Source organism: Salvelinus alpinus, chromosome 32 (genome assembly GCF_045679555.1).
Source record: "Salvelinus alpinus chromosome 32, SLU_Salpinus.1, whole genome shotgun sequence".
NCBI classification, from domain to species: Eukaryota; Metazoa; Chordata; class Actinopteri; order Salmoniformes; family Salmonidae; genus Salvelinus; species Salvelinus alpinus.
In genome coordinates this window covers 15748535-15763631 of record NC_092117.1, presented here as the reverse complement: position 1 = coordinate 15763631, position 15097 = coordinate 15748535, and the positions used below count along the sequence as shown (strand labels likewise).

The 15097-nt window shown below is 41.4% G+C and overlaps 1 protein-coding gene across 1 annotated transcript in view; it reads left to right on the top strand.

Moving 5' to 3' along the window:
* The first annotated feature begins 3458 nt into the window (after positions 1-3458).
* The window catches only part of slc24a3 (solute carrier family 24 member 3), a 112659-nt gene continuing 101020 nt past the window's right edge, over positions 3459-15097 (top strand). The window contains exon 1 of the mRNA XM_071380528.1: positions 3459-4081. Within this exon, the coding sequence (XP_071236629.1) occupies positions 3889-4081 (193 nt within the window). The 5' untranslated portion in view covers positions 3459-3888. The remainder of the gene's footprint in view (positions 4082-15097) is intronic.

Sequence of the window (15097 nt, the reverse complement as noted above, 5' to 3'; positions counted from 1 at the left end):
CACATAACTTTCCTCCTCATGATGCCATCTAATTTGTGAAGTGCACCAGTCCCTCCTGCAGCAAAGCACCCCCACAACATGATGCTGCCACCTCCGTGCTTCACAGTTGGGATGGTGTTCTTGGGCTTGCAAGCCTCCCCCTTTTTCCTCCAAAGATAATGATGGTCATAATGGCCAAACAGTTACATTTTTGTTTCATCAGACCAGAGGATATTTCTCCAAAAAGTACAATCTTTGTCCCCATGTGCAGTTGCAAACCGTAGTCTGGCTTTTTTATGCCGGTTTTGGAGCAGTGGCTTCTTCCTTGCTGAGCGGCCTTTCAAGTTATGTCGATATAGGACTTGTTTTACTGTGGATATAGATACTTTTGTACTTGTTTCCTCCAGCATCTTCACAAGGTCCTTTGCTGTTGTTCTGGGATTGATTTGCACTTTCGCACCAAAGTACGTTTATCTTTATGAGACAGAACGTGTCTCCTTCCTGAGCTTCAGGCGTTTGGAAATTGCGCCCAAGGATGAACCAGACTTGGAGGTCTACAGTATATCCATTGTGTATTCACATAACAGACTGTACGGGGTTATAAATCTGATGTCAACCAGATGTCATCAATCGGGCACCAACTAACATCAGCAAAACTCTCCAATCCAGTAGTATGGAACAATAACACCACAAACCCTCTTTTGCTCGCTCGCTCGCTCTCACACACACACACACACACACACACACACACACACACACACACACAAACACACACACACACCTCGAAATGCTTCACTGCAACCTATGCTGATCTAAAGCCCCACATAATCAATGGGAGAGGTTCACTTCATCAATAGCTGAGACAAATTACTGATCAGTGACCCAGGCACTAATAGCACACAGGGTATTGCCTATATAGGGACCAATATCCAAGTGACAGAGGAGGCTGAAACCTACCTGAAGAGGAGAGAGTTTATGAGCTACTAAACCATCAAAGAAGTTTAACCAATACTGGGAAGTGCTAGAGACGTTTTTTTGTAAATTGGTAAATGTGGCATGAAGCAGTGCATGATGGGTAAATGTGGCACTCAGTCCCTGACTACTTCCTCTTCATCATACAACAACAATCTCCCACAAATCAGCAATATACTTTTTATTTAACCAGACAAGTCAGTTAAGAACAAATTCTTATTTACAATGACGGCCTATGCCGGCCAAACCCTCCCCAAACCCGGACGATGCTGGGCCAATTGTGCGCCGCCCTATGGGACTACCGATCACGGCTGGTTGTGATACAGCCCGAGATCTGAGATGCAGTGCTTTAGACTGCTGCGCCACTCGGAATCCCAAACAACCTGAAACCTGAGTCTCTATCTCATTACAATGCGTTCTGCCAGTGGTGGCTGTGAAATATTCAATGCTAATCATTGGTAACTGTCTCTCTTCCTCCATAACTACAAGGTTATGCAATTATAACATTTGGGTAAACTATCTCTTGAAGTGGTATGTTATGTTTGGATAGGTCAATGTGTATCTACGGAGGCGCCATACAAATGTGGAGATAAATGTCTTTCATTAATAACAATATCTACTGTACCCGAGGCTGCCTGAAATTACATGGCTGCCACTGAGTGATGCATTAAGTGATGCATCTAAGTGATGCGTTCACTTACACAGCTTGCCACTCAGATACAGTTTGAAGCCTTTTAACTGGGTAAACAAAACGTCCATCTCTATTGATCAAAAGAAGGAGAAAGCAGAGCTCAATTGAACTGAAACCAGCTTCACACAGAGTTACAAGACTAACAGCACATCAAAGACTGGACAGGGACAAATCACGCCAGAGAGAGAGAAAGAGAGAGAAAGGGAGAAAGAGATCACACACTAGAGATGAAAAAATTTACAGCATGGCTGAAAGAGAGGGAGGAAAAGTGCATGAGCAAATGAATGCACAAGAGGATTAGAGGCAGGGAAAGAGAATAAGAGAGCGATAAACGTGTGGAAATAAGAGGGAATGTTGAAGATACCCCCTAGTTCTGCTTGGGCTAGCATTTAATTCCCAGTGAGGCTAACACCATACCCAAACCAGGTGCGTGCAACCGCGTGCGCCATTGTGCGCAAATAGATTTTGTCCCCCCACACCAAACGCAATCATGGCACGCAGGTTGAAATATCAAAACAAACTCTACAATTATATTAATTTCCAGGCTTTTTCTTCTTTGGACTTTATATGGCGATTGGCATTTAACTTTCATAGTATTACCACGACGACGACCGACCTCAGTTCGTCTTTCAATCACCCACGTGGGTACAACCAATGAGGAAATGGCACGTGGGTATCTGCTTCTATAAACCAATGAGGAGATGGGAGAGGCAGGACTTGCACTGCGTTCAGCGTCACAAATAGAACTGACTTCTATTTTTGCGCTTGGCAACGCAGACGCTCGTTGGTGCGTGCGAGCAGTGTGGGGGCAATGATTGAATAACATGTATGTGTAAATTTATTTTGCAATGCTCACGCACGCGACGTGACCGGTGTGGTCAGCATGTTACCTAGCAAAACTCTTGAATCTCAGGTTCATTGTGTGTTTAAGCCAGTCTTCCTCCTTCCCACTAAGGCAGCAGAAATTCTCAACGGCACTGAATCAAAAATCAGTTTCCTCATCATAATCCATTTGATTCAATTTTCCAATGTCCTGAATCCCTGCTGTGATGCGCTCTGGAACAGGATTATGTTCAATCCCGAAGTGTGTGTGTGTTTGTTTGAGCATATGAGTGTGTATGTGTGAGTGAGATTGTGCGAGTATGGACCAAGGAGCGATAGCTCTAATCTGGCAACTCATTGGCTAACACTCAATCAGAGGGCATTATGGGATAGTTGGGCCTGAGGACACCTCCATCCTGTGATTAATGTAAGTGCTTAAAATGCACTATGAATGTTTCTGGCTTGGGAGGAACAGAGGGTGTTACCTTTGACCCCAATCAACTGGAGTGTGTGGTCAACCTGTTGTTCAGTCTATTGAGGCTGACTACTTTATACTACATACTGAATGGAGGCTGATACTGAACATGAACCTGCTGATGAGTGGAATGCATCAAAAGCAGAGTGGAGTGGGTGTATGCTGGGTCTCACCGGGTTAGAGGTCAACCTGTGATTATGAGATAATGAAGGAGAGGAGAGTGGTGCGGTGCATGAGTGTTAAGATTGACATTCACCCACAGTGTGTGTGTGTGTGTATGTTTGTGTGTGCCTGACATTCGCATGCAAAGGATTTACAATGTACAAATTGCCATCCATTGCCAAGCGGATTTACTACAATAGGCTATCTGAAAGAAACGATGGAATATGGGCCTACTGCATCCAGGAGAGGGCAACGATGAGCGCGTCTTTTTTTGTTCCAAATAACGCCTGCTGCTTCAAAAATGTATCCCACTGGGCACATACGCAAGTTCAACGTCTAGTGTTGATTTACATTTGATTGTGTTGTCAATTAACCTGAATTCAACATTAAATCATAAAAAATGTCAACCATAGGCCAATTCTGTTGGCTATAGCTTTACAATCTCTCTCTCACACACACACACTCCTCCCCTCTCTTTTCTGCGCTCTCTCTTCAACATCACCAGCCTCGCTGCAGACTGTGTCCTGCGAGAACTGGCACCAAACTGAAGCATCCATGGAGTGCTCCGTCCTCTCGCAACAGCCACAACGCACAACAACACTTCGGTCCGAAGTAATATAGAAGACAACATCGCAACCGACGCAAGATAGAATAACAACATTTTCTTTCACCCATCGACAGCCCATCTCTTCCGTTGTGTAACTTTCCGAAACCCTCTTTCTCCCGGCTTCCCTCCACGTTCACTTTCCGGGACCCCCAGAAGCCTTGTCGCCGTAAAAACGTATCCATGGATGGGATGGCTGTTGGCATGATGCCCGGGACCGTCCGGGTGCGGTGTGGGCCGCTTCAAGTGATGCTGAACCAGCAGAAAACCAAAGCTCGGCGGAAAAAGCGAAAGGAGTTGCTCGGTGTGCAGATGTGCTTCATTGGGGTGCTGCTCGTGCTTGTAATGGGGCTCTCGTGTTTGGCGGAGAAAGCAGGTGAGATACTTGTTGCCAGAATGTATTGTTGAACAGTTGCATATTTGCAATCGTTTGGGAGAGTGTTTGTATTGAGTTTCACTATTGTATGAGGCTCCTAAGAATGGACATATAGGCAGTGATGCTAGAACTTTGTTCAATAATATCAGTTTTAGTAGGCACTTCATAGTGAGTGTGCAGCTTGGTCTCATATTCTAGACGTAATATAGGAAAGGTAAATCAGGGACACTGCAACTAGTATATGTTACATTTGGTATGGTTACTTAAGGCAAAAATGAAAGTAGGGTGGTTGTTCGGGCGTATAACACGAACGTCTAGTAACCCAAAGGTTGTGAGTTCAAATCTCATTACAGGCAATTTTAGCTAATTTTCTGCTAATTACTACTTTGTAATAAGCTAACACTTCCCCTACCTTAGCCCTAAATGTAACCGTTTAACCTAACTCCTAACCTAACCCCTAGCCTAGCTAACATTAACCAGCTAAATAATGTTAGCCACCTAGCTAAAATTCGTAACATATAATATGAATTGTAATTCGTAACATATCATACGAAATGGGTGATGGACATCAACAAATAAATATATACCATACGAAACATAATATATTGTATGATATACTATATTGTATAATATATTGTAAATGGGTATTCCGGATTTACATACAGAATAATATGAAATGCTCTGAGACCAGGTTGGAGTGTGACCTTTTAGTTTCCATGAGAATGGTCTTTGTTATGTTGGCCTAAAGCGAGGATTGTGCATAAATTAGTTACAACAAAAAATGCCTATTTTTAATTGTATTTAACTAGGCAAGTCAGTTAACAACAAATTCTTATTTTCAATGACAGCCTAGGAACAGTGGGTTAACTGCCTTGTTCAGGGGCAGAACAACAGATTTTTACCATGTCAGCTCTGGGATTCGATCTTGCAACCTTTCAGTACTAGTCCAACACTCTAACCACTAGGCTACCTGCTGCCCATGTGTGGTGCAAGAACTGTAATTTGTTAAGTGTTACAAATTTGCTAAATTGATGCTATGTTACGAATTCCAATTTGTTGTGGCTAACATTAACTAGGCTAGGAGTTAAGTTAAAGCAAAGGTGTCAAACTCATTCCGTGGACAGCAGTGTCTGCGGGTTTTCGCTCCTCTCTTGTACTTGATTGATAAATTAAGGTCACTAATTGCGTAACTCTCCACACCTGGTTGTCTAGGGCTTAATTGAAAGGAAAAAACATAAACCTGCCTACACTAGGCCCTCCATGGAATTAGACCTAGACAACCAGGCGAGGGGAGTTTCTTACTAATTAGTGACCTTAATTCATCAAGTACAAGGGAGAAGTGTGAACCCGCAGAAGCTCTGCCCTCCGTGGAATTAGTTTGACACATATGGTATAGATCAATAAAAAGAATGAATGCTATTAAAAATTACTTTTACTAGTATGATGTGTGTCCCTCAGTTTTATGTCGTTGATGTTACCCCCTTCAAAATCACTCTTTACAAAGATATACAAGGACTTTGAGCATTCTCTCCAATGGCAAACTGTTATTGGGGGATATATTAAATACAATTATTAGTTCATCACACCCCTTTAGTATGCCATAAATTTGAGGATTCCATTGATCATTTGTTATCTAAATCCAAAGTGTTACGTGGCGTTACTCAATTTAAAATTATTAATTATCACTTTAGTAAATTATTTTGAAATAGTTGCTTACCTTAGATTTAAGAATTTTCGCCACTTAAGAAAATCCTTATTTACCAAAAATGTCACATTGGTGTTACCATCATTGGTGTTACCATCATTGGTGTTACCATCATTGGCGTTACCATCATTGGTGTTACTACTCCTACTGGTGGCACAATGTTATTGTAATGGTAAAAAGTCATTAAGCTACCATATTAGATGATTTACTATGGGAAGATGTACCCAAATACATTTAAATGAAAACATCTTGAAAAAGTATATTTCTTTTTTTCTCAAATGCCATTTCCAAATGCCACCGTAATTCAAGCACAACCCAGCTACGTGTCTCTTGCTCTGTCAACACATTTCTTAACCTGTGTTTAAAATCCTATGTCCAATATGGGTCTATTGACAGAAGAACTTAACATGACCATAATATGATATTTGATCACCACTGAACGAAAAGTGGAGAAAAGTGAAACAATTCACATTCTTGCAAGGTCACAAAAAAATACCAAGAGGGGAGAGGGACACTGGTGACATCTTCCTCCATTATTTCCCTTATACACTGTCAAAGCAAGAGAGATCATAAAACGAAAGATTTTAGATTTCACAAAATGCTACTTACCAAATACAGAGTTAGGTTTTATCTTAGGGGAAGCAAGCTCAAAGTTGAATGTTAGTTGCGACTCAATGTGTCTAAGAAAATCAATCACTGACGTCACTTGTAGGCTATTTGGAGGTAAAGTACAACATGATATTGTATCAATGACACACTCTTATCTTATTACATTATTTTATTTACACCTATACTGACGTAATGGATTGGATTATTATAACACTCTCCCAGATTGTCAAAGTAGGCGTACATTCCATCATCCACTAGTCTACACATCTACAGAACCAAGGTGCTGATGCTCTGTGGTATCTACAGTTGAAGTCAGAAGTTTACATACACCTTAGCCAAATACATTTAAACTCAGTTTTTCACAATTCCTGACATTTAATCTGAATAAAAATTCCTTGTCTTAGGTCAGTTAGGATCACCACTTTATTTTAAGAATGTGAAATGTCAGAATAATAGTAGAGAGAATCATTTATTTCAGATTTTATTTCTTTCATCACATTCCCAGTGGGTCAGAAGTTTACATACACTCAATTAGTATTTGGTAGCATTGCCTTTATATTGTTTAACTTGGGTCAAACGTTTTGGGTAGCCTTCCACAAGCTTCCCACAATAAGTTGGGTGAATTTTGGCCCATTCCTCCTGACAGAGCTGGTGTAATTGAGTCAGGTTTGTAGGCCTCCTTGCTCGCACATGCTTTTTCAGTTCTGCCCACAAATTTTGTATAGGATTGAGGTCAGGGCTTTGTGATGGCCACTCCAATACCTTGACTTTGTTGTCCTTAAGCCATTTTGCCACAACTTTGGAAGAATGCTTCGGGTCATTGTCCATTTGGAAGACCCATTTGCAACCAAGCTTTAACTGCCTGACTGATGTCTTGAGATGTTGCTTCAATATATCCACATGATTTTCCTTCCTCATGATGCCATATATTTTGTGAAGTGCACCAGTTCCTCCTGCAGCAAAGCACCCCCACAACATGATGCTGCCACCCCTGTGCTTCACTGTTGGGATGGTGTTCTTCGGCTTGCAAGCCTCCCCCTTTTTCCTCCAAACATAACGATGGTCATTATGGCCAAACAGTTCTATTTTTGTTTCATCAGACCAGAGGACATTTCCCCAAAAAGTATGATCTTTGTCCCCATGTGCAGTTGCAAACCGTAGTCTGGCTTTTTTTATGGCGGTTTTGGAGCAGTGGCTTCTTCCTTGCTGAGCGGCCTTTCAAGTTATGTCGATATAGGACTCATTTTACTGTGGATATAGATACTTTTGTACTTGTTTCCTCCAGCATCTTCACAAGGTCCTTTGCTGTTGTTCGGGGATCAATTTGCACTTTTCACACCAAAATATGTTCATCTCTAGGAGACAGAACACGCCTCCTTCCTGAGCGGTATGACGGCTGCGTAGTCCCATGGTGTTTATACTGCGTACTATTGTTTATATAGATGAACGTGGTACCTTCAGGCGTTTGGAAATTGCTCCCAAGGATGAACCAGACTTGTGGAGGTCTACAATTTATTTTCTGAGGTCTTGGCTGATTTCTTTTGATTTTCCCATGATGTCAAGCAAAGAGGCACTGAGTTTGAAGGTAGGCCTTGAAATACATCCACAGGTACACCTCCAATTGACTCAAATTATGTCAATTAGCCTATCAGAAGCTTCTAAAGCTATGACATAATTTTCTTGAATTTTCCAAGCTGTTTAGAGGCACAGTCAACTCAGTGTATGTAAACTTCTGACCCACTGGAATTGTGATACAGTGAAATAATCTGTCTGTAAACAATTGTTGGAAAAATTACTTGTGTCATGCACAAAGTAGATGTCCTAACCGACTTGCCAAAACTATAGTTTGTTAACAAGAAATTTGTGGAGTGGTTGAAAAACGAGTTTTAATGACTCCAACCTAAGTGTATGTAAACTTCCGACTTCAACTGTATGTTGTCAAGCACCTGTATGAATGTTGTTATTTTCCTCTACTGATAAGATGGCGGTGTCAGGGACTGTAAGCTTGATCACTGGTTGTGTTGTCAGATGGTGCTGATTCCCTTCCTCAGAGTATAGTGATGTTTTCCAGGGCTGACCGTCAGTCATCATGAACCCACACCAACAAATTGTTCATGTGTGCCTGCCTGTGTGCACTGTTTACTCTGTCTCCCGTATAGCATCAACCCCTTCACGTCCCTCGCTCTGTTCCTCCTCAATCTGCTCCTATGTCTTTCCATTCAGGCCCTTTTTCTTAAACAAAGCAATATAATAATTACACTTAGGGTTCTATTTTCGTCTGGCGGTAAGGTGGCGCAAGTGTCAAACGCACATTAGTTTGCAATTTCGTTATGTAAAAACTGGCGCACTGGCATTTTCCAGACCTAATGCCAGGTTTGGCAATTTACCTGTCTAACATCAGCTCACTTGCGCTGAGGTGGAAGGGGTGGCAATATTTGAGGTGTGTCCTTAACAAGCGCAAAAGTGACAATTTCATGCAGGGTAATGGGAAGTTTTAAGACCCACAAAAAGCCGGCCTTAACAGTAATGCAGTTGATAATGGAATGGGTTTTGAGAGTGGAAGCACAGCCTACCCAGCCTTGATGCTGCCCATGGAAGAGATGTGCATTTTGTGTCTGAATTTCCCCCCAAAATAAAAAATACTTGGTTTCTGCCTATTTCGCCTTCCCTCCCCTTAATCCAGGCTAGTTTAGCAGAGTCACTTAGGTGCATCTTTTTATCCTGGCCATTAGCCAACTAGCCTATGAATAAAGAGGTTTTAAATGGTCTACTAAGAGGGCTTTGAAATAATTTGGAGGTATTTGCCCTCCTGCTTTTTCATTGTTCACAATTCACATACCTGCATACTTCATTTAGCTTGTTTGAGTAGGCTATCCATCCCAATTTTCAAAGAGCGCCCCTCAAACGATTAGGCTACCAAAGATATATTTGTGCTCGTGCTGTTCGGGTTGACTCAACCAGCAGTCCCTACAGTTATATCCGTCGGGCAGGTTTAGGGTCATGAAATATTGTGTGGATGAAAGGCGGACGGGTTGAATAGAGAACAATACCTTAAATCCATAAATGTATGATTCTTGTGCAATTTATATTTATAGGCTACATTGAGGTTTTTCTTTCATTATTTTAGGCTATCTGGCATTAGTGTGTAAGCATAAACTTATGCGTGCCAAATAGCCTACACAGCAATCGCCAAATGCTTTTGGGAATGTGCAGAAAAAGTTGAAGTCGAACCACCATGCCGAAAAGGACAATGTCTCTGTGGTAAGTTTAATTCAATAAGAAAAAAGCTGCGAAAGGGAGAGTTGAAAATTAAAAGAAGCGAGAGCCAGAAAAGTAATGTTTGGGAAAGATTTGGTGAAGTGGTAAAAGGATGATAGCAGTGCCGTCAATGTTATGTGTGAAGATTGAGGCGGTTAACAAATTCAACAGTCACAAGACTGACAGAAGAGAAGCTGCATGTATCTAATTATTGACAAGTTGACTAACAAATAGCCTACCAAAATGTCTGAAATTATAAGCAGAAACATAGGCTACATCTAAATTAGGTAAAAAAAATCCTGCACCCCCAGTCAAAACCTATGGCACATCAACGGAACTGTAACCTACTGTTCAGATGATGGTTAAATGGAAACAGAAATCTTGACACTGAATGTAGGTCTATATCCTCTCACATAGCCTTAATATTACCTTCTGCAGAATATAACATTTCTTTCAGTAATTTATAGACCAAACGTAACCAATATCTTTGACAAGGGAAAAGGATTGGAGAAATCTTGATTTCTTTCAGCATCCTGAGAGAATGGAATTAGATATTGTCTGTAGAGGTGCTATCTTTATCAGCGTCATAAAAGCTGATAGTATTTTACAACCACATAACATGAATCCAAGCCCAACTGAAATCTTATCAGAAACAGAGGCCTACATATTGGGTCGTTTCCACAGCTTCCTATTTCCTTACAACCGGCCAAACTGATGTCATTTGGACATTTTGCAAAGAAAATCTTTCCTGTTATAATTTTTTTAATTTCATTCGATTTTCTCTGTACTGATGAAAACTACATTAAAGCATTCATTCTATCGATTTATGACATTCTGGTGATCAAGGGTTTATTTAGTCTTCTAGTAATGACAGAAGAGAAGCTGCATGTATCTAATTATTGACAAGTTGACTAACAAATAGCCTACCAAAATGTCTGAAATTATAAGCAGAAACATAGGCTACATCTAAATTAGGTTAAAAAAATCCTGCACCCCCAGTCAAAAAATAGTCTCTGACCAGCCTACAGTGCATTTTCTATATTAGCGGGTTTGGGCCTGGTGCGGGACTCAGATTTTCACTTCATCACATATAGTCTAGTCGGGCAGTTGCGGGTGTGTGCGGGTGAACAGAAAACTGACCCGCGCACCACTAACACGCGCTCCTCCAAACTATTCAATTCTCTTATAATGCCATGTCGACGGCCATTTAATTATTATTATTATTTTTTTGAATCTGCCTCACACATAGGAAACGACACAATTGACAGGAGCCTTGTAGCTTCTATAGACAAGCAAATGTTATGAATAAAGACATTTAGGCTTATATGTGCACATGAAGCACATGGGGATGTGTGTTACTCCTCAGCCCTAAGTGTCCCGCTTGCGGCGCCCCATTAGCTAGCTTTTGAGGTGGCACAATCGGCTAAGATGCTCGAGGAGGGCAGTCATGTGTGTTTGTGAGGCAGAGGTGCAGAGTTTAAGCCAGGTATGGGCCGAATCGGGAGGAAGTGGTACTCGCTAAGTGACATACTTTACACACACAGTGCCATGGAATGAGAAGTGATTTCTGATATCATGCTTCTGACCCAATCCTATTTAGAATTATCATTGTTGGTTTAAAAAGCAGATTGATTGATTATTTTTGGTTTAACTTGAAACTTCTTGCAACTATAGGGGGTGCTGTTCCGCATTAGCATATTTGGGTCTCCAAATTAAACTGCCTCGTGCTAAATTCTTGATCGTACAATATGCATATTATTGTTATTATTGGATAGAAAACAGTCTATAGTTTCTATAGGAGTTGAAATTTTGTCTCTGAGTGGTACAGAACAATTTTTACAGCACTTTTCATGACAGGGTTCAGATTTCAGAAATTTTTACCTCTGATCTGGGGTCTGTTTATAAGGCCACAGTGAATGCTATGAAGAAACCGACACTGCCTACGTCTTCCTCTGGGTGTCTGTACGTCATCACGTTTTCAATGAAGTCGATGGGATATTCCCAGCCATTATAAAAGCCCAAAATGTACAGAGACCCCCCTTTCTCAACGTGCGCCTCAAGCGTGAAGGCCATCGGACCTGCCTCGTTCCAAATCGTTTTCTAACCAGCAGTATTTCTCCGGTCATGTTTTCAGTCGTTATAGTTGTTAAAAACATCATAAGGTAGTGAATTTGAACCGTTTTATATCAATTTATATCCGTTTAGTGCGATTTTGAGGAATTTCTTTGTCGTGCACTCTGAAAGTTTGGACACGTTTTAGGTTGTCGGTCGTTGGTGATGGACATTTCGAAGGACAGAGGACATCTATCGACCAAAAGACGTTTATAACATAGAAAGGATACATTGCCCAAGAATATGATGGAAGATCAGCTCAAAGTAAGCAATATTTAATATGATAAACCGTGTTTCTGTCGAAATATTTTAAACGCATATATCGCCATTTTGTTTGGTATAGCTTCACTTGGCGAACCCTGTATTGAAAAGTAAGGATAATTTTAAAAATGTAAATCAGCGGTTGCATTAAGAACTAATTTGTCTTTCGATTCCTGTCTACCCTGTATTTTTTAGTCAAGTATATGATTAGCTTTCAATTAAACTAGATCACTCTGATAGATGACGTCAGACATATTGAGGCTTGATTTCCTAGTATTTTTATTGTGTAACCACGGTTTTGTATGGCTAAATATGCACCTTTTCGAACAAACTGTATATGTATGTTGTAAAATGATGTTACAGGAGTGTCATCGGAAGAATTCTGAGAAGGTTAGTGAAAAAATTAATATCTTTTGGCGGTGATTACGTTATAGCGCTCTTTGGCTGGAATCGATGCTCTGGTAACGTTTTCACATGTAGTATGCTAACTTATCGATTTATTGTGTTTTCGCTGTAAAACGCTTAGAAAATCTGAAATATTGTCTGGAATCACAAGATCTGGGTCTTTCCATTGCTATGCTTTGTCTATTCTTATGAAATGTTTTATGATGAGTAAATTGGTCATACACGTTGCTCTATCTAGTAATTCTAGTCGATTTGCGATGGTCGGTGCAATTGTAAACTGTGATTTCTACCTGAACTATGCACTTTTTTCTAACAAAAACTATCCTATACCATGAATATGTTATCAGACTGTCATCTGAAGAGGTTTTTTCTTGGTTAGTGGATATCAATATCTTAGTTGAGCCGAATTGGTGATAGCACCTGAAGGAGTAAGAAACTGATGGAGTTAGAATAGTGGTGTATTTTGCTAACGTGTTTAGCTAATAGATTTACATATTTTGTCTTCCCTGTAAAACATTTTAAAAATCTGAAATGGTGGCTTTATTCACAAGATCTGTATCTTTCATCTGGTGTCTTGGACTTGTGATTTAATGATATTTACATGCTACTATCTACTTCTGAAGCTATGCTATCTATGCTAATCAGTGTGTGGGGGGTGGGGGGTGCTCCCGGATCCGGGGTTAGTAGCCGTGAAAGGTTAAAAACCAGACTAATTAGAAAGATTCACCTTCCTTGGGTTTATGGTGAGAACGTAGGCTACATGGCTTGAATGCAATGCAAATCCGTCTGCTAATGATGGAGAAGTGCAAATTTGATCTGTAAGATGTTTCCATGATGTTTATAAAACACAACATGTTTTAGCACTATAATGGTGAGTGGACATTCACCTTTTCTCTTTATTTTGGATCTTTATCCAGCTCCTGTGAAAAGTGAGGATGTGCGTAAAACCCTCCATAGTCTAAGTTGCCTTGTCTGTATTATACGCCCACAGCAATGTCCAGCCTGCAATTTACAGTAGGCCTAGCCACTATATCAGTGCAAATGCTATAGCCTATGTTTAACAATGTATTTCCACATTGAAGCAACGCAATTAGAACAATGCGGACTGCAAACAAGTTTAACATATTTAGCAAATGGGGCAGGCTATTTAGTGAGCTAGGCTAACATTCAAATTGGAGTTGATGACATTGCAATACATAAAATTAATACAAATCAAATGTTGTCACATGTGCCGAATACAACAGGTTTACACCTTACAGTGAAATGCTTACTTAAAATGCAGTTTTAAGAAAATACAGAGGAGAAAAAAAAGTAAGAGATAAGAATAACAAATAATTAAATAGCAGCAGTAAATGACAATAGCGGGGGGTACCAGTACAGAGTCAATGTCAATGTGAGGGGGCACCGGTGTCGAGGTAATTAATATGTACATGTAGGTAGAGTCATTAAAGTGACTATGCATAGATAATAACAGAGTAGCAGCAGTGTTCCGGGGGGCGGGGGCCATGCAAATAGTCTGGGTAGCCATTTGATTACCTGTTCAGGAGTCTTATGGCTTGGGGGTAGAAGTTGTTTAGAAGCCTCTAGGACCTACACTTGGCACATCGGTACAGCTTGCCGTGCGGTAGCAGAGAGAACAGTCTATGACTAGGGTGGTTGGAGTCTTTGACAATTTTTAGGGCCTTTCTCTGACACCTCCTGGTATAGAGGTCCTGGATGGCAGGAAGCTTGGCCCCGGTGATGTACTGGGCCGTACGCACTACCCTCTGTAGTGCCTTGCGGTTGGAGGCCGAACAGTTGCCATACCAGGCAGTGATACAACCCGTCAGGATGCTCTCGATGGTGCAGCTGTAAAACCCTTTGAGGATCTGAGGACCCATGCCAAATCTTTTCAGTCTCCTGAGGAGGAATAGGTTTTGTCGTACCCTCTTCATGACTGTCTTGGTGTGCTTGGGACCATGTTAGTTTGTTGGTGATGTGGACGCCAAGGAACTTGAAGCTCTCAACCTGCTCTACTACAGCCCTGTCGATGACAATGGGGGCGTGCTTGGTCCTCCTTTTCCTGTAGTCCACAATCATCTCCTTTGTCTTGATCATGATGCGGGAGAGGTTGTTGTCCTTGCACCACACGGTCAGATCTCTGACCTCCTCCCTATAGGCTGTCTCATCGTTGTCGGTGATCAGGCCTACCGCTATTGTGTCATCAGCAAACTTAATGATGGTGTTGGAGTTGTGCCTGGCCGTGCAGTCATGAGTGAACATGGAGTACAGGAGGGGGCTGAGCACGCACCCCTGAGGGGCCCCCGTGTTGAGGATCAGCATGCCGGATGTGTTGTTACCTACCCTTTCCACCTGGGGGCGGCCTGTCAGTAAGTCCAGGATCCAGTTGCAGAGGAAGGTGTTTAGTCCCAGGGTCCTTAGCTTAGTGATGAGCTTTGAGGGCACTATGGTGTTGAATGCTGAGCTGTAGTCAATGAATAGCATTCTCACATAGGCGTTCCTTTTGTCCAGGTGTGACAGGGCAGTGTGGAGTGCAATAGAGATTGCATCATCTGTGGATATGTTGGTGTGGTATGCAAATTGGAGTGGGTTTAGGGTTTCTGGGATAATGGGATAATGGTGTTGATGTGAGCCATGACCAGTCTCTAAAATCATTTCATGGCTAG